Below are 23,433 nucleotides of genomic sequence, written 5' to 3'. Positions count from 1 at the left end.
GAGGTGTCATGGGCAATCAGAGGACAACAAAAGGCACTTGAATGGAAGGTGTTTGTCGGATCTTTGAGGAAGAATTTACTTATTAAATAATTTTGATTTATTATTAAAGTCATTTGAACACCACACTTACCAGATACCAATCCCTCCATGTCTCTCCCTCATTTTATAAGTTATTTAACATGAATGCATTTAGCGTAATTGGAATCAATCAGGGAATGCCATTGTATGGTCCCATAGGATAGTAAAGATAAGGGGAAAACTTAGTCTAAGGTCTAGAAACTCTTATTTTTTATTTGCCTTTCAAAATAAGCCATAAAGCCAAATATTTCCTCGAATAGTAATTCAGTTTATTACTCCCAATAATAATAACTCATGATTTCAAAGGATTCCCAAAATCCCAGTGAAACAAAGATGATTCATTGTGCTGGCCTGGCAAAGGGGGAGGCGATAATAATGTTAAAACAGAAGGTTCTGGACCCAGAATACCTGGACCTGGCTCCACCACTCACTAGCTATGGACCTTCAGTAAGTTAACTTCTTTGTACCTGTTTCCTCTGCTGTAAAGTCAAGGTTGTTTGGAGGACTAGATCAGAAATTACACATGAAGGTCTTAGAATAATATTAAGGAAGTGTGCATAAGCCTCAGCTATTGCAGCTGTAATTCTCATCTCATCTCATCTCTGTGCTGATTGCACAATGCTTTACTAGAAGAAAATGGTTAGGAGAGAGAGGCCCTGAGGTCAACATGTAGAAAGTGTTTCTTAGCCAAGAAATCAGTGGCTTAGAAATCAACTATCCCCATGACTGGCTTGCAGTGCAAATTGGGAACAACTTCTCCCTGATTCTGCTGCAATTTTTTCCAAGACAGAGATGTTCTTCTCTATCACAGGCAGGGCCTCCTAATTAAGTCGATATGGCATGATTTGAAGGAAGCTGGGTAATTAGTAAGGGAAGCAGAGTGGCTCTTCAGACCAGAGAGCAAACCCTCTCTGCCTCTGATATTTTCATAGTTACAACAACAACCAAAAAACCCACTGAAGTACTCAAAGCCACTTGTAAAGATGCGGATTGTTGAAGGGTAGTATGGTTACAAGTATGATAAAAGAAGTAGTTATGAGCTAATATAAACTGCCCCCAAATCAGACCTCTGCACAGGAATGGCAACAGACCCCAAAGAGAAAATTATTTATGGGGGCACAGTGGAGCATCAGGAATGCCATGGAAAGGATTGGCATTAGCGTCCATTTTAAGGAAAATGGCTAGATGAAAGATTATTGTGGGATTATTATGTTAATTTACCCATTGGGAAGTGATTTATTGGGCCCTTGTTTGAGTTCAGCATTATTCCAGATGCTGTGTTTGATACAATATTTCTTTGTACATAGGTCCTTAAAATCAAGGAACCCATGAAAGGTTCTCCAGAGCTCCCACAGCAGTCCCAGGATAATTAATCCCCCCCTTCGCTAAGGTCTCTTACTTTGCTAGAAATGAGTATTATTTACCATACTAAATTAGGGAGTTCCTGAAAGCAAGAAAATTATCCTATTTAGTTTTCAATTCCCAGACCTAACACAGTGTTATGCACATAACAGATGCACAATGCTATTTGTTGAATAACACAGCCACCTAACTGGGGAGAGATGGGGAAGAAGTAGAAGAGATAAAGAAAAACATTAGTGAGTGTCATATACCAAGTTCTGTGCTGTGTACTCATCCAACCACTTAGAATCACTATAACAACCTGATGAGGCAGGCATCATCATCCCCAATTTTGAAAAGAAGCAACTGGGACCTGGTTAAATAACCTGACCCAAATCTGCAAAGTTATTAAGGGGTGGAACTTGACAATTGAACCTAAGTCTGAATTCATAATCCCACGGTTTTTCTACCATGACACGCTTATACTTGGGAATCGATAATGAACAACACAGGGCGAAATGTGGTGTCTTCTAATATCACGTGGTGAAACTAGAAAGTTAGGAAAAAGAATATAAAGTCTGGAGTAGTCAGAGGGGCTACATAAAATTTCCATTCTGTTCAGCAAATATGTATTAAATGTCCACTAAGCACCAGGTCCAGTGCTCAGGGCTGGAGCTAAGAAGCTGAGTGCATATCCTTGGGGAGTTCATGGCCCTTCCTCTTTTCATCCTACATTCCTTAATCAATTATACTTCTGCTCTCCTTTTTTTTTTTCTCATCCATCTCTCAACTAGTCTTTCCACCTTTAAACTATTCTCAACAAAACTCAAGGATTCATCTTTCCCAAGTACACAGGGTCCTGTTAGAATTTTTCCATGCTGATTCCAGTGACTTCATAATACAATGAGAACGCTCGATCATGCCAATATCAGCTTAATTCTTGCCCACCTTACCATTCTTCTCTGCTGTCACTCTCCCTCCCTCCCTCGAGAAACCCCCTCCCAACTTGCATTCAACATTCTAGCCACATTCAATTTCTCAGCCATCCATACTGTTTTCGTTTGTACCTCTGTCCCCTAGAGACGCTTTCTGCTCTCTTCTTCTCCTAACTCCTAGCCATCCCTGAGTAGAGGGAAGGTATACACTGGAAATTACAGAGTACAACACTGGAGAAATTTGATAGATAATAAAATAGAAAAATTGACATTCATTGATATGGCTATAAAAGGGCACTGAACTTAATTTAATAGAAGAGTAATATAAAATGGATAATGAAGAAAATCAACCAGTGTTATGAATATAGTATTAGAGTTAGAAAAGACCAGAGGCTGAATTACAATGATCTAGGTATTAAACGATGGCATATATATAATTAATGGCAGTAGGAATTCAAAAGAAGCAAAGTATCAGAACTCAGTGGCTGACTAGAAATAAGGAGGCAAGCATTTAATAACAGCAGTTTATGCCAACGCAGGTTAAGTTAGTACAAGATCAGAATCAATATAATCTGTGTTTTTAAGGGAAACATAAGGCTGTCTTTTATTACAAATGTCAGATTGCCTCAGGGCCACTGTAATACAGAGCTTTAGATACCTGGATTTTGTATGTTTCACTCCAGGATCGAACGTATTCCATTAGTCAGTGTCAGTGATTGGCAGCCTTGGTGAGAATTGAGTTTTCAACTTAATTTTTCCAGATTGGTCTGAAGAAACCAGATATGGCAACTAAGTTCAAAAGGACAATCTCAGCAAGAATAAAAACAGACATGGTAACAACAGACAGAGAACAAATGAAGTACAGCACCCACAGCTCATCAGGTCTCTTAATCTGCCACACAAATAATTGGCCCCAGGATTACTAAACAAACATCTGCTTTTAAGCTGAAAGATATTGTGTTGTGATTATCACTTTACTGATTTGTAAGTCAACTTAGAAATTAAACACACATGCAAAGAAATTCTGCTCTTCCTGCTAGGCTGTGTGATTCTAGAATTTCTGAACTCTGCCCCTTCTCCTTGCCAGGGATCTTTAAGGAAGTCAGGCATGTGGGCAGAGCTGGGTTATTATTACTGAGTGAAGGTAACACAACATCCATCTTTACCCTGACCTTACACGCCCTGGAGCAATGACAACACCAAAACCACTTATGTATATGTATCAGCCAGGGTTCTCCAGAAAAGAAGAAATATTTCAATTGGAATTCCAGTTGGCTAATACATATGCATAAATGGTTTTAGTGTTGTCGTTGTTCTAATATCTATAAGATGCATATAAATCTATTTTTCTATCAGTAGATTAAACAAAGGTTTATTATAAGGAATTGGCCTACCTGATTATAGAGGCTGAGGAGCCCCAAGATCTAGAGTGGGCAAGCTTGAGGCCCAGGAGAGCTAACGTGTAATTCTTGTCTGAAAGCTGGCAGGCTCAAGACCCAAGAAAAGCAAATGTTTCAATTTAACTCTGAAGGCAAGAAAAGACTGATGTCCCAACTTAAGGAAGTACTCAGGCAGGCAGAGTTCCTGCTTACTTAGCCTTGTCAGGCTATTCAAGTCTTCAACTGATTAGGTGAGCCCCACCCACATCAGGGAGGGCAATCCACCTCACATAGTCTACCAATTCAAACACTGTCTCATCCAGAGACATCCTGGTTGACACACACAGAATAATGTTTGGCCACATGTCTGGGCACCCTGTGGCCCAGTCAAGTTGACTCATAAAATGAACCATCACAATATAACTTAAGGAATTAGAACACTACTCATGTTGTCTGACCTTAAGGCTCTCCATTTCCTCCCCATTAGCCACTCCCTGCTTTAACATATGCAGTTTCCACCTGCTGTTAAAATTTTCCAAAATCTTTTTCGGATTAAAAAACTATTTGTTATTCATCTCTCAATCTTCAGTGTTGTCACGTACAAGTCACTTACAAGGACTTCAGTTTCTGATATTCTTATCCAAGTTGAGCAGAGGCTGGATTTGCAAGGGAGTGGTGGTGTCAGAGTCAACAACAAAAGGAAAGAGCTGTATAGTGAGGTCTCCTGTGTGATGTTGTGCTGTCAATACTGGCCACCAGGAGTTTATTCACTTCTGGGTATATATACACATTCATGGTCACACGTGTGCTTGTGCAATCCTGCATATACGCAACCACACACAACCTGATGGCACAGGCATAAATTCACTTCAGCCAAGGAAAGTGTGAAAATAAGGATGAGGACTCTAGACACATGGCAAATTGGAAGTAAGAACAAAGGGACCTAAGAAATAAGAAAAGAAGCAACTGGTGTGTCTGGGAGACCTGATGGGCTCGAGCACAGAACAGCTCTAAATCTGCACTGAGACTGAGTCATGAAATTAGAGTTAGGACCAGATCACGGCAGATTCTGGATGTCAGGCTAAGGGGCTGGACTGCTTCTTTATAGTTAATGATGAGACCAGTGAAGGTTTTTGAGCAGAAGAATATTACAATGGACATTTTGGGGAGAGGATCTAGCAGTGGTGTGCAGAACAGAGAGGCAGTGCTTAGAGGTAGAACGCAGGGAAGTTTCATTCCACACTTTGGCTAAACTCAGGTTAGGTCTAGTCATGGAAGACGAGGTGGAGGATGGAGGTAGGAGGAAGGAAAGCAACAAGTAGGGATACATACGTACGGAAAGCAGGAATAGAGTCAAGATCCAGACTTCATGAGGAGCCTCACCCGAGGCTGTTCTGGATAAAGAGGCTGTAAAGACTTCAGCAGCAGGGGATTCATAGATCTACGAGCTGCTTCACTGTTAACTTGACTCAACTACTTCCTACACCTGCTCCTCTCTCTTCTAAAATCTATCCTTACTTTCTACTCTTTATCCTTTCTCTGCCTCATAGCTTTTACTTCCCCTCCATACATAGAACCATGACAAGTAATTGTTTTACCCACACAGTGGTAATATGAATACCTTATTTATTGGTCCTCATGGAAACGGAGTTGAATACAAATCACTTACACCAGAATCTAGGGAAAATGTTACTTTTTGGTATTTCATGGACATTATCCCTAAATACTGGCAATTATGAAAACATTTACTTATTAAAAGTGATGAAAACGTAGCAGGGCAATTAGTCGAGAAGATTCTGGATTATTCACTTTCTCCTGTAATCTAGCCTCTGCCTTTCTTTTATAGAATTTTGTCTTCTTTTTAGTAATTCTTTTATCCATCCCAACTATTTGGCAGGTGGAATGAATTCAATTACTCTCCATGTTTCATTTTGTTTGACATTTAACATGTATAGACCAGAGCTTAATTCAGCAGTTCTAAACTTGGCTGCGTATTATCACCTGAGGAGGCTTTAAACCATAGTATTTCCTGGGCTCCACTCCAGACCAGTTGAATCAGAATCCCTCAGGGGGTGGCAAGGGTGATGCCCAAGTACAGGTGATTATAACGTGAGGCCAGGTAGGGAGTCTGTTTTTTCTCCATAGTTCCTGCTAAAATTTAGGAACACTTGCAGTTAAATCTCAGCCCTACCTTGATAAGACATGCATAGGTCAATGCTTCTTCTCCTGTCTTTCCTTGTGTGATTTATAGTTTCAAGCTAAATTCCAGGGATTTAAAGGCTCTTTGTTGATATTTAAAGGGCATTTGAAGCAAATAAATGGTGAAATGTCTTTTGAAGCAGATAAAATGTACCTCTATAATGTCCACTTAATGAGAATATGCTAAAGCAGGAGGTGTTTCTACTGGACCATAAATTATGCAATTTTAAACAGACTTTTAAATGAAAATAAAAATTTCTGACTACTTGAAATTACTTTTTCCTCAAACAAAAAAAGAAGGATTTCCAGATGTCAGGACTGTTTTGCAATAATGATGATCTGTGGGCCAGATGACTGTGCTTAACTTTCCCAAGAGTTTAGGTAACTTTTTATTTTCAAAAGAGATTGTGTGTGATCCCTGATTTTAAATTATTTTTTTAAAAAAGTTGGGAAGTCATGCCTCCTCACCCCCTGCTTGCCCTGATTAGTCCAGATGTGTGTATATATACATACATCTATACACACAAAGAGATGTAAAAAATTGCAATACAATCATTTGTCTATTGTACATCTGTTTGTTGTTCTTCTCCAATAAATTCTAAGTTGGTAGCTCCAATAGTATTTTTTCTCTGGTATAATTTTATTTTTCTCTATAGATATTTTTACTGCGATGCAATTTCCCCAGCATCTTAGGTTTTTCTATTTTAAGTTACTCTATTTAGGACTTGGAATGACTCCAAGTAGGATGGGAAATCGATTAAACATCAACAAACAGTAATCAAAGGATCAGCTGGTCCTACACATCTTTGCAAAAATACCCATTTCTTTAGCAAGTGTGTCTGTCAGCACTGCTTCTCTACAACTGTTAGTAACTTGTCTTAAACATATGAATACCTTCTAGATGGAATTAGCAACTTCTTTAGCCAGGGCAGTCACCAAGGGAGCAAGAGAGAGAACAAAGTACAGGATTAAAGAATGAGAGAGAGTAACAGACCCGAGAAGGGAAAAAAAAAAAATTTATATGGACATTTGAAAGTGGAGGTAGAAGGAGAGAGAGAAGACCCTGCTCCCAAAAGAGTTGTGTTTGGTGCCCATGAGAAGTACCTGTGGCTTTGGTTACCCACCACTGCACCACTCTGTCAGATATTTAATCCATGGCTGACTTCTTCCTCTCCGGCCATCTAAAACCCAGAGGAGCTAAAGATCAATGGGAAGAAGGAACTAACACTTTAATTTAAACATAGGAATAGAAATCAGTGTGAAATTCAGTCAGATCCTGTCAAATGATACATCACTTGGTCTCCTATGATGACCCTACACTCTGACAAAGAGTGATGTATGTGTCCATTTTGGACTGTATCCTAAAGAGATCAGATCCTGGATGTGTCCATCAGACAGTCCACCCACGGCACTACTCAAAAGTCTTATTACAAGAGCACATTTTCATTCAAGTGAAGAGGCTAAATTACCATAGTGCTTTAAATGACCAAGAACATCTGTCCCTATGGAAGGGAACATAGACTCACAGCATCACCTTCATCAGTTTCCTCACGATATCAGGTGTTCCTCACACTTTCAGGGAAGCTAGGTAGAAATTAGAATCTCCCTTCTCTCCCTGACTATTACTTTATAACTTTATTAAGTAGAAGTGAAGAGAAGTCAAATTTAGTATTTATGAGCACAGACTCTGGCCCCAAGCTACCTAGATGCAAATCATGGTTCTGCCACTTACTACCTGACTAATTTTGGGCACATTAACCTCCCTAATATTGGCTTATTATCTATATCACAGGAATGTAATACCTAACCAATTGAGTGTTTATGAGGATTAAATGAATTATATTTTAAGTTTTTAGAACATAGTCAATAATGTTAGCTATATTTATAATTCATATTATTTGAAATCTTTTCAAATTTTGCCACAGAATGGGCAAAACCAAGGTATCTTGGTTCTGTTTTGTCTTTTCTGATCACTAAAGATGATGCCCATATTTAAATGATAAATTTACAAACTATTTTTTCTCTGTGAATTGACTCTTCAGGTCCTTTCTCTTTGTCCACTGATTTATGAGCCTTTATTATTGATTTTAGAGTACTCTTTGTATATCACAGATATTAATTCTCTGTACATTATGTAAGAGGCAATCATTTTCTTCCAGTCTGGGGTTTCTTTTCAACTTTATTTTGCCATAACAGATGTTTGTAATTTTTTTTACATTTTTTTATTGAGTTATAGTCATTTTACAATGTTGTGTCAAATTCTAGTGTAAAGCACAATTTTTCAGTTATACATGAACATATATACATATTCATTGTCACATTTTTTTTGCTGTGAGTTACCATAGATCTTGTATATATTTCCCTGTCCTATACAGTATAATCTTGTTTATCTATTCTACATTTTGAAATCCCAGTCTGTCCCTTCCCACCCCCTACCTCCCTGGCAACCACAAGTTTGTATTCTATGTCTATGAGTCTGTTTCTGTTTTGTATTTATGTTTTTTTTTTTTTTTTTTTTTTTTTTAGATTCCACATATGAGCGATCTCATATGGTATTTTCTTTCTCTTTTTGGCTTATTTCACTTAGAATGACATTCTCCAGGAACATCCATGTTGCTGCAAATGGCGTTACGTTGTCAGTTTTTATGGCTGAATAGTATTCCATTGTATACATATACCACTTCTTCTTTATCCAGTCATCTGTTGATGGACATTTAGGCTGTTTCCATGTCTTGGCTATTGTAAATAGTGCTGCTATGAACACTGGGGTGCAGGTGTCATTTTGAAGTAGGGTTCCTTCTGGATACATGCCCAGGAGCTGGATTCCTGGGTCATATGGTAAATCTATTCCTAGTTGTTTGAGGAATCTCCATACTGTTTTCCACAGTGGCTGCACCAAACTGCATTCCCACCAGCAGTGTAGGAGGGTTCCCTTTTCTTCACAGCCTCTCCAGCATTTGTCATTTATGGCCTTTTGAATGATGGCCATTCTGACTGGTGTGAGGTGATACCTCATTGTAGTTTTGATTTGCATTTCTCTGATAATTAGTGATATTGAGCATTTTTTCATGTGCCTATTGATCATTTGTATGTCTTCTTGGAGAATTGCTTGTTTAGGTCTTTTGCCCATTGGATTGTTTGTTCTTTTCTTGTTAAGTTGTATGAGCTGCTTATATATTCTGGAGATCAAGCCTTTGTCAGTTTCATTTGCAAAAATTTTCTCCCATTCCGTAGGTTGCCTTTTTGTTTTACTTATGGTTTCCTTTGCTGTGCAGAAGCTTATAAGTTTCATTAGGTCCCATTTGTTCATTCTTGCTTTTATTTCTATTGCTTGGGTAGACTTTCCTAGGAGAACATTTTTTGAGATGTATGTCAGATAATGTTTTGCCTATATTTTCTTCTAGGAGGTTTATTGTATCTTGTCTTATGTTTAAGTCTTTGATCCATTTTGAGTTTATTTTTGTGTATGGTGTAAGGGAGTGTTCTAGCTTCATTGCTTTACATGCTGCTGTCCAGTTTTTCCAACACCATTTGCTGAAGAGACTGTCTTTATTCCATTGTATATTCTTGCCTCCTTTGTTGAAGATTAGTTGACCAAAAGTTTGTGGGTTCATTTCTGGGCTCTCTATTCTGTTCTATTGGTCTATATGTCTGTTTTTGTACTGATACCATGCTGTTTTGATTACTGTAGCTCTGTAGTATTGTCTGAAGTCTGGGAGAGTTATTCCTCCAGCCTCTTTCCTTTTCTTCAGTAATGTTTTGGCAATTCTAGGTCTTTTGTCATTCCATATAAATTTTATTATGATTTGTTCTAGTTCTGTGAAATATGTCCTGGGTAATTTGACAGGGATTGCATTAAATCTGTAGATTGCCTTGGGCAGTATGAACATTTTAACAATACTGATTCTTCCAATCCAGGAGCATGGGATATCTTTCCATTTTTTTAAATCTTCTTTAATTTCCTTAATCAGTGTTTTATACTTTTCCATGTATAAGTCTTTCACCTCCTTTGTTAGATTTATTCCTAGGTATTTTATTACTTTGGGTGCTATTTTAAAGGGGATTGTTTCTTCACTTTCTTTTTCTGTTGATTCATCATTAGTGTAAAGAAATGCAACTGATTTTTGAACGTTAATCTTGTAACCTGCTACCTTGCTGAATTCTTCAATTATTTCTATTAGTTTTTGTGTGGACCTTTTAGGGTTTTCTATATATAGTATCATGTCATCGGCATATAGTGACACTTCCACTTCTTCTTTTCCAATTTGGATCCCTTTTATTTCTCTGTCTTGCCTGATTGCTGTGGCTAGGACTTCCAAGTCTATGTTGAATAGAAGTGGTGATAGTGGGCAGCCTTGTCTTGTCCCAGACTTTAGTGGGAAGCTTTTGAGTTTTTCACTGTTGAGTACTATGCTGGCTATAGGGTTGTCATATATAGCTTTTATTATGTTGAGATATGTTCCCTCTATACCCACTTTGGTGAGAGTTTTTAATCACAAATGGATGTTAACATGTTTGTAATTTTAATGTAGTCAAATTTGTTAGTCTTCATTTATGGCTTTTGAGATGCTTTATTAGGAACACCTTCTGCATCACAAGATTATAAAAATGTTCTCCCATATTTTCTTCTAGTAGTGATGCAACCTTTTTAAAGGTTCTGTCTTTTATCCACTTAGAATTCTGGTATATGTTGTGAGGTGGGATTATGGCAACTTCATCTTCTTCTCAAATCATCTGTGATCTCACTATGATTTGAAAGAGCACCTACTGGCAGTTCCAATATAAACTATGGATCTAGACTTTTTATCCATTCCATCAATCGATTTGACTATTTATTTTTTTATTGAAGTATAATTGACCTACAACACTATGTTAGTTCCAGGTGTGTAACAGCGATTTGATACTTCTGTATATTAAAAAATGATCAGTACTGCCTTTTTAAATTTTTGATTAGGATAGTTCCAAATACTTTTATACTTTCAATACATGTTGTGATATTTATTGCACATCTTTCCTGCAAATGAACTTTAGAATCAGTTTGTTAAATTTCAAAATAATTTTATTGGAATTTAAATTGGTATTGCATTAGTTAATAATTTCAAAAGAACTGATCTTTACAATAGTAAGACTTCCATTTATCCAGGCTTTTAGATCCTTCAGTAGAGTTTTACCATTTTCTTCACATAGATTTTGGATATTTCACATTAAGTTTATTCTTATTTGATAGATTGTGTTTCTATGTTTCAGATTGTCATTACATTTCATTTGTCCTCTTCTGTTTAAATAGAGAACATTTTTTAAACATCCTTATAGTATTCTTTTATTAGTTCAAATAGTTTATATAGTTGATTAACTTGTTTTTCATGAAAACAAATGATTTCAGTATTTCAATATTAAGTATGATGTTTGCCACACGTTTCTGACAGATACTATATCAATTTAAGGATATTTTATTCTACTAACTTACTAAGAGTTCTTTTTTTTTTTTTTTCAATCCAGTAGTGGGTGTTGAATTTTTTTAAGTGCCACTTTTCCATATTTTGGGATGATTGTTTTTTCTTCTTTATCAATTGAATTACTTAAATCAACAGAATCCCTACTATTGAATAATCTTTGTATCCTTGTAATAAGCCCATCATGTTTATTGTACGTTAGTCTTTTGATACTTTGCTGTATGCAGTTCATACCTACACTTGTGATATTCGTCTATAGTTTTCTGTTTTGTAATATATTTGTCTGGCTTTGTACCATGCTTAATCTGTTGATAATTTCATAAGCTTTCTGTTATTATTCTATGCTTCAAAGGCTTTTAAAAATAAAAAGTTATTTCTTAAATTAGTTTTCAAACTTATTTAAGAAAACTTAAAGTTTGTAAAACTTGCCTGATAAAACCAACTGGTCCTTGTGTTATTTAGGAGGAAAATAATGAATTTTTCTCAATACAGCTTACAGGTGTTAATTTATTTACATTTTTAACTTACCCTTAAAGCAATGTTAAAAATTCAGTTTTCTAGGTAATTGGTTACTGCATCTAATTTTTCAGTTTATTGATTAAAAAGTGTCTTAATCTGTGGTTATATTCATTTTTCCTTTATTTTTAAAATGTTTTCTCCTTTTTACCTTGTCAAGATTGCCAAAGGTGTGCTAATTTACCCATCTCTTCAATCAGTTCTTACATGTATTTATCAAGCCTGCAGATTTTTCTGTTTTATTAACTTACTTTTATCTTTAATTACTTCTGATTTCTTTTAGTCTATTTTGCTCTTTTCTTAGCCTCTTCAGTTGAATGATTATCACTTATTAGAGAAACGCTGAAAATAAACAGTTTCATTAGAACAGAATTTGACCACATCTCAGTTTTTGGTGACCAGTTTTCACTGACATTCATTTAACATAATTTACTTTTTAAATTAGAGTAAGAGCTTTATATTATATAAAACCAAAATAATAAGCAAAAATGATAAAAAAATTCATTATGCATCACTCAGATACTACCAGTTAGCCTTTTATAATTAGTCATATGAATACAAAAATTAACACTACACATTGTTTTGTAACCTGCCTTTTTACTTGATTATATTTCACAAATAGCTGCATAAATTACATGTTCTCCTAGAACAACAATTCTATGCGTTGTATTTTTTTATTCATATATTACTTTTTTATCACCGGATGTTTCAGTTGTATCTAATTTTCATTACATTAACACGCTCTACGAGAAACACACACACGCACACATTGAGGACCTGAAAGATGTTTCCTACTCAGAAATGAAAACCAATGAAATAACTGGATTATTAAAGCAATATGAAGGGGGGGAGGGATAAATTGGGAGTTCAAGATTGGAGATACTATTATATATAAAATAGATAAACAACATGGTCCTACTGTACAGCACAGGGAACTACGATCAATACCTTGTAATAGCTTATAATAAAAAAATAAGAAATATATATATATGTATAAATGAATCACTGTGTTGTACACAAGAAATTAACAAAACATTGTAAACTGACTATACTTTAGTTAAAAAAAAAACTCTAGAAAGCCTGAAAAAAATAAGTTAAGTAAATTAAAATTAAAATTAAAATTAAAATTAATAAAAAAATATATCACCACCAGCAACAAAAGCAATATTAAAGAAGTCAAGATAATACATTCAAAACTGCATTTCTCTTCACCTTGAACAGTTTCTAGAAAGGAGAATAACCATTCAGAGAACCACAGGTGAGGGCTAAATAAATCAACTGATGCAGCAGCAGATAAGGAACAAACAAAGAATGTTTACTGAGCATCTTCTGTCTGCCAAGCACTTTGTTAGATGCTCTCATATCCATTATCTGATTTATTTGATCCTTTGTTTACAAGAAAAAAAAGGAAAGAAAACCCTTTAAGTATCAGTGTTCCTATTCTTCTTTTAAAATAGGAAACGGTGTCTTGGAATAGTTAAAATCATGATGGCAGAACTAAAATTTAAATTCAAGCTTGTCCTTCTCTAAAAATGGGAAACTTACTATAGAAAGAAGATTTTGTCAATAATTAAAGGTAAAATTCATACACCTGCTATGAACAAGTTTTATTTTTCTTTATTTTAAGCCTTGCCTAAGCCCAAACTGACCAGGGCCAAATTAACCCATGATTCATTGAATACCTGAAAAACACAGAAGGGATTCTGGTTAATTTAATTTTTGCTGATATATATTGCTTTTTAAAAACAAGATGCCATGTATTAGGACTTTGTGTGGTGTTTTTATGCCTACACTTTGGAATTTTACGTATGCATATTCTCTGTTAACTCTGCTCTGGGTCATGATGCATGGCCAGATAAAGGGCTATCACATTAAATCACTTTCAAAATGAGCCTACAACTGACTGCAAACATTTTCCCAAAGAGAATATTAGAATATTAGAACTAATTTATATTTTTATCAAGTAATACAAAGTAATTTTTATTTAGCCTCATTAGGCCAGTGTGTAAACTTTGATCCTAAGTCCTTCACAAACCATTTGAATACAATTTGGAACTCCTTCTGTGTAAAATTCCCCAGAGAGACTAGAAGACTGAAATTCATGATAAAACCACTTGCATAACTTGTATGTTGCGTAGGAGTGATGTCTAGCCTACATCATACAAAATCAGCGCACAATAAAGCATTGGGGAAAAACTGGATTTGGGTTGGAGAGGTCCCCATGGCAAGTGAATTTCATCAATTTGAAATTCACCTGGGCACACTGTTAGTACAGGCCTCCCCGATCACAAAGAACACCTCTCCTCTGCTTACCAAGTTAGAAACAGTCTTACTGCCCATCCAGTTTCCTTATCTGTCCTCTTTGGAAAAAAAAACATAAGACAGAAGTGATAATACTAACAAAGCTACTTCATTTCCTACTCTAAAAAGTGTCTAGCACAATGCCTGGCATTGTATAACTGTAACTGACCTTAAACATGCGTTGACCTTTTTGTTAACATTGAGGATAATTACTCCATTTAGTTTTTCACCAAGAAATCTTCTGACTTTGGTTCTCTGTCTTTATCCTTCATCTCCTTTTCATTCTCCCCTGCCTATCGTTCATTCACAGCTTCTATTCCAGCTTTTGCTTTTCCAAGCTATTCTGTCTTCACTCGTTAAGTGTGCTTTTCCATCATGAACCTCTCTTACCTTTGTCTCATGTCTTTCCCAGTTTACTGTTTTGAGGGACTTTAAAAACAAACAAACAACGTGCTTTCCCACTTTCTCTGTTTTCATTGCAGAGGGAACTTATGTTCCATTAGGGCTTCCCACATTGCCATAAGTTCAGACAAATCTAGGTAACAAATACCACCTAAAATTCTCTTATGTTGTCATATTTTTCTTCCACAACTTGGCTTTCTATGTGAACCCTATTTGTGTGTACAATTTTTTAGGGATGCTTTTCTCCTTTATAGACTAGGGTTGTAATTTAAGAGCAGTATACAGTATCTTCCTGACAGCTCTAGATCTGAGAGTCATAATCTACCCCTCCCCCCATCTGCTTCTCTTTTCCAGCTTCCTTCTTATCTTTGTTCCCTGCCACTTTCCCTGAGCCAGGACCCACTGGCACTGGAGGCCATCAGGGTCAAGGGTCAGGAACAGCAGCTCTGATCTGTCCTAACAGTGAACTCTGGAAATTTCTATTGAGCAGTCTCAGCCAAATGATGAGGTGAGCTGTTTGTTCCAATCCACCTGTGACTTTCAGGAAGGCAGAAATCTTGAACCCCCAATAACTTCTAGCTTCTTGTTTCTTCATCAAATAGGCTCTAATATAAGTATTTTATACATACATATATATATATTTTATATTTCAAATATAAAACCAGAAAGGCATTGAGAAAAAAAGTGAATCCAAATGTCAACTCTATTTTTCAACTGCTTTGCACACAAAATTTTACTCTTATAAAATTTTACTCTCCCAAATATGAGGACACATTCATAAATGCAGATAAACCACTCAAATCAATTTCTCACAGAAAGTAGATTAATTCTAGCACAGAACTTTCAGGAAATGATTGGAACAAGAATAATAATATGTGTTAGGAGATTAGATGCAAACTCATTTTACTTCTGGTCCAGTGCAAGTCACTATAATTTATAAAGAGCTGATCCAAAGTCTTCCGTTTGTTCCCCAAGTATTTATTGAGCACTTAGCATAACGTCAGGCTAAGCCTTCTGGGCAAAGATGAGTACAGTGCAGTCCCTACTCTCAGGAAGATAGATCGCAGTCTAGTTAGGTAAGCAAATAATTACAGTACTGTCTGCAACGGCAGAGGGATGTACAAGCTTTCCTGAGAGCATTAAGGACATGGCACCTAAGACTGCCCACAGAGAGTATCAAAGGAAGCATCACAGAGCAGACAATGTTTCCATCAAGTCTGGAAGGGTCAACAGGACCATTGTAGTGAGGTAAGATGTGAGAAGAGAAGGGAAGGAAAGGATATTTCAATAGATAAACAACAAGTTCATACTGTTTAGCACAGAGAACTATATTCAATATCTTGTAGTAATGTATTGTGAAAAATAAAACGAAAATGAATATATGTATGTTCCTACATGACTAAAATATTGTGCTGTACACCAGAAACTGACAACATTGTAAACTGACTATACATATGTGTGTGTATATATATATATGTCTGTATGTATATATAGAGAGGAAGGAAGGAAGGAAGGAAGGAAGGAAGGAAGGAAGGAAGGAAGGAAGGAAGAAAAGGCATTTGAAGCCAAGAACCCAGAAATGTAAGAACACGTGAGAATTCCCAGTAGCAGGGGATGTGAATGACACTGGGAGGGGAGCCTGGGAGCTAGTCTTGAAGAGGTGATGTTCATGCTAAGGACTTGGGACTTTACCCTCCCAGCAAGTGGTTTTGCAATTCAACCCCTTGGAATCAGAGATTAATAATAAAATAGCTAACACTTCCTAGGTAGTTATTAAGTGTCAGGAGCCACTTTAAATATGAATACATTTTAAATACTTAATCCTGAAAAACAACCCTATGAAGTAGGAACCAGTATTGTCCTCAATTTTGTAGGTTAGGAAACTAAGACTCAGTTTCCACTGGATGGACGCAGAGGAACAAAAGAGGGGAGCATTTTCATACGGCAGGTTTGGTGTTAAGTACAATTTGAACAAAGTATTCCTTTGCTAAGAAAATAGAGGATGAGGAGACACTGAAGGCAGATTAATGCAAGTTGGCAGAGCTAGAAGAGGTCTCTGGTTTTTTGTTGTTTTGGGGTTTTGTTTTGTGTTTTGCATTATTAGAATGTTATTGTCAGAATGAATGAGGAAAGAGAAGGGAAGGAAATTACACAAAGGAAATGCTGTCACATCCAGCAGACCCTTTCTGGAATCTCTTTGCTATTCCTCCCCTCCACTTCTCCAACATGAGTTACCACCAGTAGCAGTCAGGGTGGAGTACCTGCTGTATGCTGGACCTAACACTACACAGGTGTCCTCATTTCATCTTCACAAGTGCAAGGTCACAGCCTGCCTGTTACCCCAATTCACAAATGAGCAAACTGATGCTGGGGGGAGGAGGATCCATGATTCTTTCCTATAATATTGCCTATAAACTTCATCCACCCAACTTCCAGTTCTCTGCCCCCTTCTTCTCTCAGCCGTTCTCACCTAGATAACCATCCGGAAACCCCTGGAATTTCTTACTGCACAATCTGAGAAGTTGGGAGTACTTAGTCTTGCCTCTCCTTTTCTCCTTTTATATGTTATTTATCTATGTCTAACACTAATCCAGCACTTATTATGTTCCAGGAAGTCTTCCAAAGCCCTTTCAACATATATGCTCACGTGAATATTCACAACGAGCCCAAAAGAAATACTACTGCTTCCTCAGTTGAAGAGCGTGAGTTACCAGGAGCTTAAGGAACCTTCCCAGGGCACACAGTAAGAGGCAGAATGAGGATGTGAACCCAGGAAGTCTAGCTCTGGGGTCTGCATCCCTATTCAAGCTTCATCTTACTTGACTCAACAGAACCTGGCACCCCTGACCATTTACTTGATTCCAAAATCCTTTTCTGACTTGGCTTCCAACCCACTTCACTCACCTGATTCGCCTCCTACCTTTCTGGCTGCCTCATCTCACTCGCCTTGGCTGGTTCCTCTTTTGTCTCTCTGACTTCCAAAAGTCAGAGTAGTCTAGAGATCAGTCCTTGATCTATTTTCTGCACTCAGTACCTAGACGATCTCATTCAATTTCACAGCTTCACCATCACCTCTATGCAGGTAGCTTCCAAATTAACATCTCCTGTCTGTCAATCTCCCATAGAATTCTGACTCGTACATCTAACAGTGCCCTGAACCTGTTTACATGGCGACCTAATGGGCATCTCAAAATCAACGTGCCTCCAACTGAGCTCCTGCTCTTCTTCCACAAACTCGCTATTCCTCATCTCAGGTAATGGTAACTCTATTCCTCTTGCTGCCCAGGCGAAAAAACTGGATGATATCCTCAAGTTCTCATTTTCCCTCTCACAGTGCATCCAACTTATCTGTAAAATATATTCCACAGTTTGATCGCTTTCACCACCCCCACGGTCATCTCTCTAGTCCACGCCACCCCTATTTCTTTCCTAGATGTTGTAGTGGTCTCTCACAGGTCTCCCTGCTTCTCCCCTAGATCCCTCTAACCAACTGGAGTGAGGCACTGCCTCGAATGCAAAAATGTAAGAGGCATCAAAAACCTCAGTAATCAAGACAAATCATATTTTAGTGCAATATTTTTAAATCAAATTTATACCCACAAATCCATGATGAACAAAATAACAAAATTTTAAATTTAAAAAAAGGGACCAGAATGTAGGCATTACTTGTTTTCCTTGCTTCCCCTCAGTCCCAGCCTTCAGTCCCCTTCAATGTCTCCTCCATGGTGAGAGTGGTCCTGGTAAACTTGTCCATTCTCTGGCTTCGCATCTCAGGGTGAAAGCCAAAGTCCTTACTGTGACTGACAATGCCCTTCATGACCTGGTCTGCCATTATCTCCCTGACCCCAGCTTCCACTTCTCACTCACTCAGCTCTGCCCCCTCCATGTGGGCCTCCTTACTGCTTCACCAACAAGCTCTTACCTCAGGACCCTTACACTTGCCAGGACCTCTTCTTGGAAGGCTCTTCCCCAAATACACCCTTTACTTCACCGAGGTCTCTTCCCTGATTCACTCTATCAGGACTGCACTATCTAAAATTTCTTCCCACCCAACACATATACTCCATGTTATAAATTATCATAAGCACAGTGGACTTTTGGCTTATTTACCTTATTTATTGTTTCTCTCATCGACCATAAAATTCCATGAGATTTTGGGGTGAAGAGGGGTTTGTCCTGTTCTCTGCTATATCCTCAGTGTCTCAAAAAATTCTTGGATGATAGTAGGTACCAGTAACTAATTTCTGAATGAGTAAGTGATAAATGCTTATGAGTGCCCTCCTTGAGCTCCAATGGTCTTAATGCTTGCTCTGTGTAGGTTTTGAATTAGAGGTGTTAAATCAGAAAATGTATTGCAAAACCTTTCTTTCAAACTGACCAAATTTTTTAACAAAAGTTTAACTTGCTTGAGAAAATATTTACCTTGGATTCAAGTTCACCCCTTAGCTTTGGTCAGTGTTGAAAGAGGGTGTTGTTTTTGAGAAATAAACATTGACGATCAAGTTTCTTCTATGGCAAATTCTGAACTTTATTTCTATGTCCTGATTTCCAGTGACTTGATACTATATTGAGATGTCATACAGATTTTCTCAATAATGTCAGGGTGAACCTACATATGATCAAAAGTCCTTTCCGATCTCAAAATATCTTTAGCCACCTTTATTAATAATTAACCAAAACTAAAGTTAGGTTTTGCAAATAAAACTTGTCGTTTCACCATGAATCGCTATCTTTTGATGGAGAAGATGAAGTTCAGCAAAGAGCAAATCTACAACTTGGCTAAAAGGTAATAGACTTTGCCTTCAAACATCTGTAAGACAAGCAAGGCTAACCTTATTAGAACCCAGTCCATCCATGGCCTCCCTGCCCTTACAGGTTAAATCCAGCACTATGGGAGCATGTGAGAGTGTCCTGATGAACTTACAATTCCCAATGTTTGGGAAAAGTGCAAGAGTTAGAATTTGTCTTAAAGGCTAGTTTCTTTCTAAAACCTCAAAATGCCTTTTGTAGCTTTACTTTTTAAGAGGATGTATATAGTTTCATAGGGGTTTCTATGACTGCATCACCAGAAGTTAGGATTATAAACTGAATACAGGTCTTATTTTACCCCTACCTTGAAAGTAGCCACAGAAAGAGTATTTACACTATAAATGTGTCCCTAAAGCTGCATGTCCCAACCTGGATTGCTACATATATATCAAATCACCACTGTCAGAAAATACTTTCTAATTTGTTTTAGCCAAGATATAAAGTTAGGATTTAAAACCAACCAACTAACCAATTTTGCCTTTTGTAAAGTACAGACACAGAAACTGGTGTGTTAACTGAGTTAACCAACTGTCCATAAAACACAAGGAACTATATTCAATATCTTGTAATGATCTATAATGATAAAAATATGAAAAAAATACGTATCTTTGGCTGAATCACTATGCTATCCACCAAAAACTAACACAACATTGTCAATCAACTATATTTCAATAAAAAAAAGAAGGTGGGATGGGTAGAGCTTAGTGGTAGAGCACGTGCTTAGCATGCATGAGGTCCTGGGTCCAATCTCCAGTACCTCCATTGAAGAAAGGAATACCTTCCCCCCCAACACACATACAATGTCCTAAAGCTGGACAGGGAGTGAAGCTGGCTTACCAAGAACACTAACTAAATATTTCTTGAGAGAATGAATGAATGAAACTGAATTGACCTGAGTCAGAAGCAAGCAAGAATTATGAGAAAAGCTGAGGGCAGGAATGGCCAGGCTTATCTTCAGGCCATGAAACTGTTCGATCCCTGTAACAGCTAATGAATCATCTCTCTCTGGAAATCTCATTTTTTTCCTATGGTTTTCTACATTATATTGAAAATATTACTTTCTAGATGATGCCTGTCTATTAGCTTGGGAACTTTTTATTCTATTACTTTAATAAACAGAATACTTTGAAGCTGCATTTTATTGAAATGATTATCTCAGCTTCACTGTTGTCACCCAATTTTTTATCCATTTCCTGAATTATTAATGGTCCATTTATTCAGAATATTTAAATGAAAACCAAAGCAGTATAGGAAATCCCAATGCACAGGACAGAGAAGTTTTTAAAGGCCCGATAGTGAAATACATTAGACTTGCATGTGATTCAAAACATTGTAAAACAAGCTTCCTCTGTCTTAGCTGGCAAAGAACATTAAGCACAGAAGTGAAAACCCAGCACAGAACCTTCACTGAATCATTCCCACTCTAACCTAGCAGATCAACACACTCCCCTCTGTACATGGGAGCCTACAGGACCTTGCACCACCATAGCCTGGGATCTTCACCATGGACATGTGCTTGCACTGGGAACCTGTGAATTTGAGCAACTATCACATTTGGAATGGGGTTGAAATATAAAGTATAGATAATAAAATGATGAAATTTCGTACTCATATCCACATACATAAACATGGACATATGTAAATTTTTCTAATTTCCTAGATCTCACAATGGGTTTCATGCCCTCTTGAGTGGTCTGTGTGATATATAATCCAGGTGTCAGTAGGCCCTTCCAACACCATTCAAAAGGATCCATTGTGTTTTGTTAAAACCCATGTGACATTTTTATTACAGAATAATTTGCATAATGACTTCTGCATATCTGACACCAGTACACTCTGGTCTAGAAATTTATCTTTGGAGAATAAGTAGAGAAATGTCTTAGGTAACAGACATAACAGATAAATGAAGCTAAAACCTTCCGGATCTCCAGACCATATCCTCGTTGATTGAATATAGTAACAGTGCTCTCTTTCCACATCTGCAAGGACCATTCTGCATATTCTTTTAATTGGCAAGAACAAATTTGTTTTTGAGCATTTGGTGACATTCTGAGATAACTGGATTGAGAATCACTCATCTGCATTCTAAGTGGAAAAGGATCGTTTTCATTTTTTTCTAAATTTCAACTAAAATTGAACATTTTAAAGGAAAAACTCTTTTAACAAGGACATTTAAGTGACCTTGTTTGTGGGAGTCTGTTAGTTGCTCTAACCTTAATGACTCATTTATAGAGAATGTTTCCTGAAGATGTCCTTCATGAAAAGGACAAGTTTGGACTTGGCAATAGTAATTTACTTGATTTATCTTAAATTTGGTTTCAGTGAGCAACCCTAATTAACCTGATTTTTTGCTGATAATCACCCTCAATGGAATCAAATCACAAATCCGGGGATGGATTGAGCGGCACCCAGAAGGAAGCAGCCCTCCGCGCACTGGTCCAGCGCACAGGATATAGCTTGGTCCAGGTAGGAATTTCTTGTGACATCTGCTGAGACTCACTGCTGAATTCACAGAGCGGTGGGGATATTAGTGGTCCTAAGGTGCACAATGTGATCAGTCAGCTGCGTAACTCTTTAGATGGCTGTTCCTTTCCACGGGGAAAGGAGATTGGATCATTTCAGTTTTGCAGGTGACCTTACAGGTGATGTTCTTTCTACTCTGGGTTATCAACTCAATCTTGCTTGTCATTTGGAAGCAGAGCTATGTTCACAGTCATAAAGACTATCACAGTTTTGAAAGGCCAGTTTAGTATAAGAAAAGGCAGCTGGAATTCATCACTCAAAGCTGTCAGTGAAGTAGAACCAAGCTAATGTTTCAAAAATCAACAGAGAACAAACTACCCAGGAACTGGCCTTAGTTTCCAGAGAGATTTCTGACGACAGATACAAAACAACGTCTAGATGAGGGCTCCAAAGGTTGACTTTTGGTAAGCCCAGCTATTCTAGGATATTTTCTCGTAATAACTACCCAATCAGTTCAGGGTATACAATCATTTATCTCCATGGTCAGCATTTCTGAAAAGAGGAGAAGACATAATATCCTAAAGCTGTCTGTTCATAGTCATTGGTTTTCAAGAATTACCTGTATATTATTATTGTCTTTATGATAACCTCCTTTAGAGAGCTTACGATACATTAAAAACAAACTAATGTTAGACATACAAATTAATTATCTTATTTGAAGAAATAATGTTGCTCTTTTTACAGTGTGACAAAGTATTTTAATTCTCAGCTATAATCTTTCACCCACATACTTTCCTAACTTAACCAAATCTCTGTGCTGTTATGAATACAAAAGTCATTTGTGAATAACAATAAAATATACAGCAGTGTCCTTTATTACATGTTCCTTTGTCAGATCAGTGGAAAACTGAATGTAGTACATTTTGCAACAATCTTCTAAGTCATAGAATGCTTTGTTAGAGACAATATAATGCTCAAAATTATTTCTAATTTTTCATCACACTGAAGCGTATTTAGGCTTTTTTAAGACTTCAGAAAGTATTATCTCATGGTAGACTTCTAAAAGTTTCACTTAGGTCAAAGGAGATACGAAAGTATTACTAGTTTTTAATGCTTAATAAAAGTCTATTTAGGATCATTAATAAACTTTTAAATATCTTCATCTCCAAATTTAATGTGCTTCAAAATGATTGCCTGATTAAAAATCTTTATGCAGTCTTCTCCCACATAAAGGGGTATTTCATAATCCATAGAGAAAATTCTATAGAATTTATAGTATATAAAACAGATCCACTTAAAACAGTAATTTTTTAAAATATATGCTCAGGTACAGTTGGTTGAAAAGAAGGGTTTTTTTTTTCCTTTTGTAATCAGCAGTTTCATACATATTATAAAATCAAAAATGTTTTAAATCAGTTTATCTTTTTAACTTCTTTGTATCTGCAACACTCATGCAAAGACAGTGATGATGGAGAGCATATAAACCCTTTTGAAAAGCAATTTGTCAATATTCATACATAAAGGTATTCCCCTTCTGGGAATAAATCTCTAATGATC

General features: G+C 36.9%; 1 protein-coding gene across 9 annotated transcripts in view; it reads left to right on the top strand.

Moving 5' to 3' along the window:
• A1CF (APOBEC1 complementation factor) overlaps positions 1–23,433 on the top strand; it is an 81,056-nt gene that overhangs the window by 6,080 nt on the left and 51,543 nt on the right. For 6 of the 9 annotated variants that reach the window (XM_074374021.1, XM_074374019.1, XM_074374020.1 and 3 more), the window contains exon 2: positions 21,736–21,879. The exons of 1 other annotated variant lie outside the window; for it this stretch is intronic. In XM_074374021.1, the coding sequence (XP_074230122.1) occupies positions 21,781–21,879 (99 nt within the window). In that variant the 5' untranslated portion in view covers positions 21,736–21,780. Of the gene's footprint in view, positions 1–17,729; positions 17,859–21,735; positions 21,880–23,433 lie in introns of those variants that run through there. 2 more of the 9 variants (XM_074374018.1, XM_074374025.1) reach the window with 2 other exon arrangements.

The sequence above is a fragment of the Camelus bactrianus genome, chromosome 11 (assembly GCF_048773025.1).
Source record: "Camelus bactrianus isolate YW-2024 breed Bactrian camel chromosome 11, ASM4877302v1, whole genome shotgun sequence".
In the NCBI taxonomy this organism is placed as follows: Eukaryota; Metazoa; Chordata; class Mammalia; order Artiodactyla; family Camelidae; genus Camelus; species Camelus bactrianus.
This window is presented reverse-complemented; position numbering and strand designations above follow the sequence as displayed.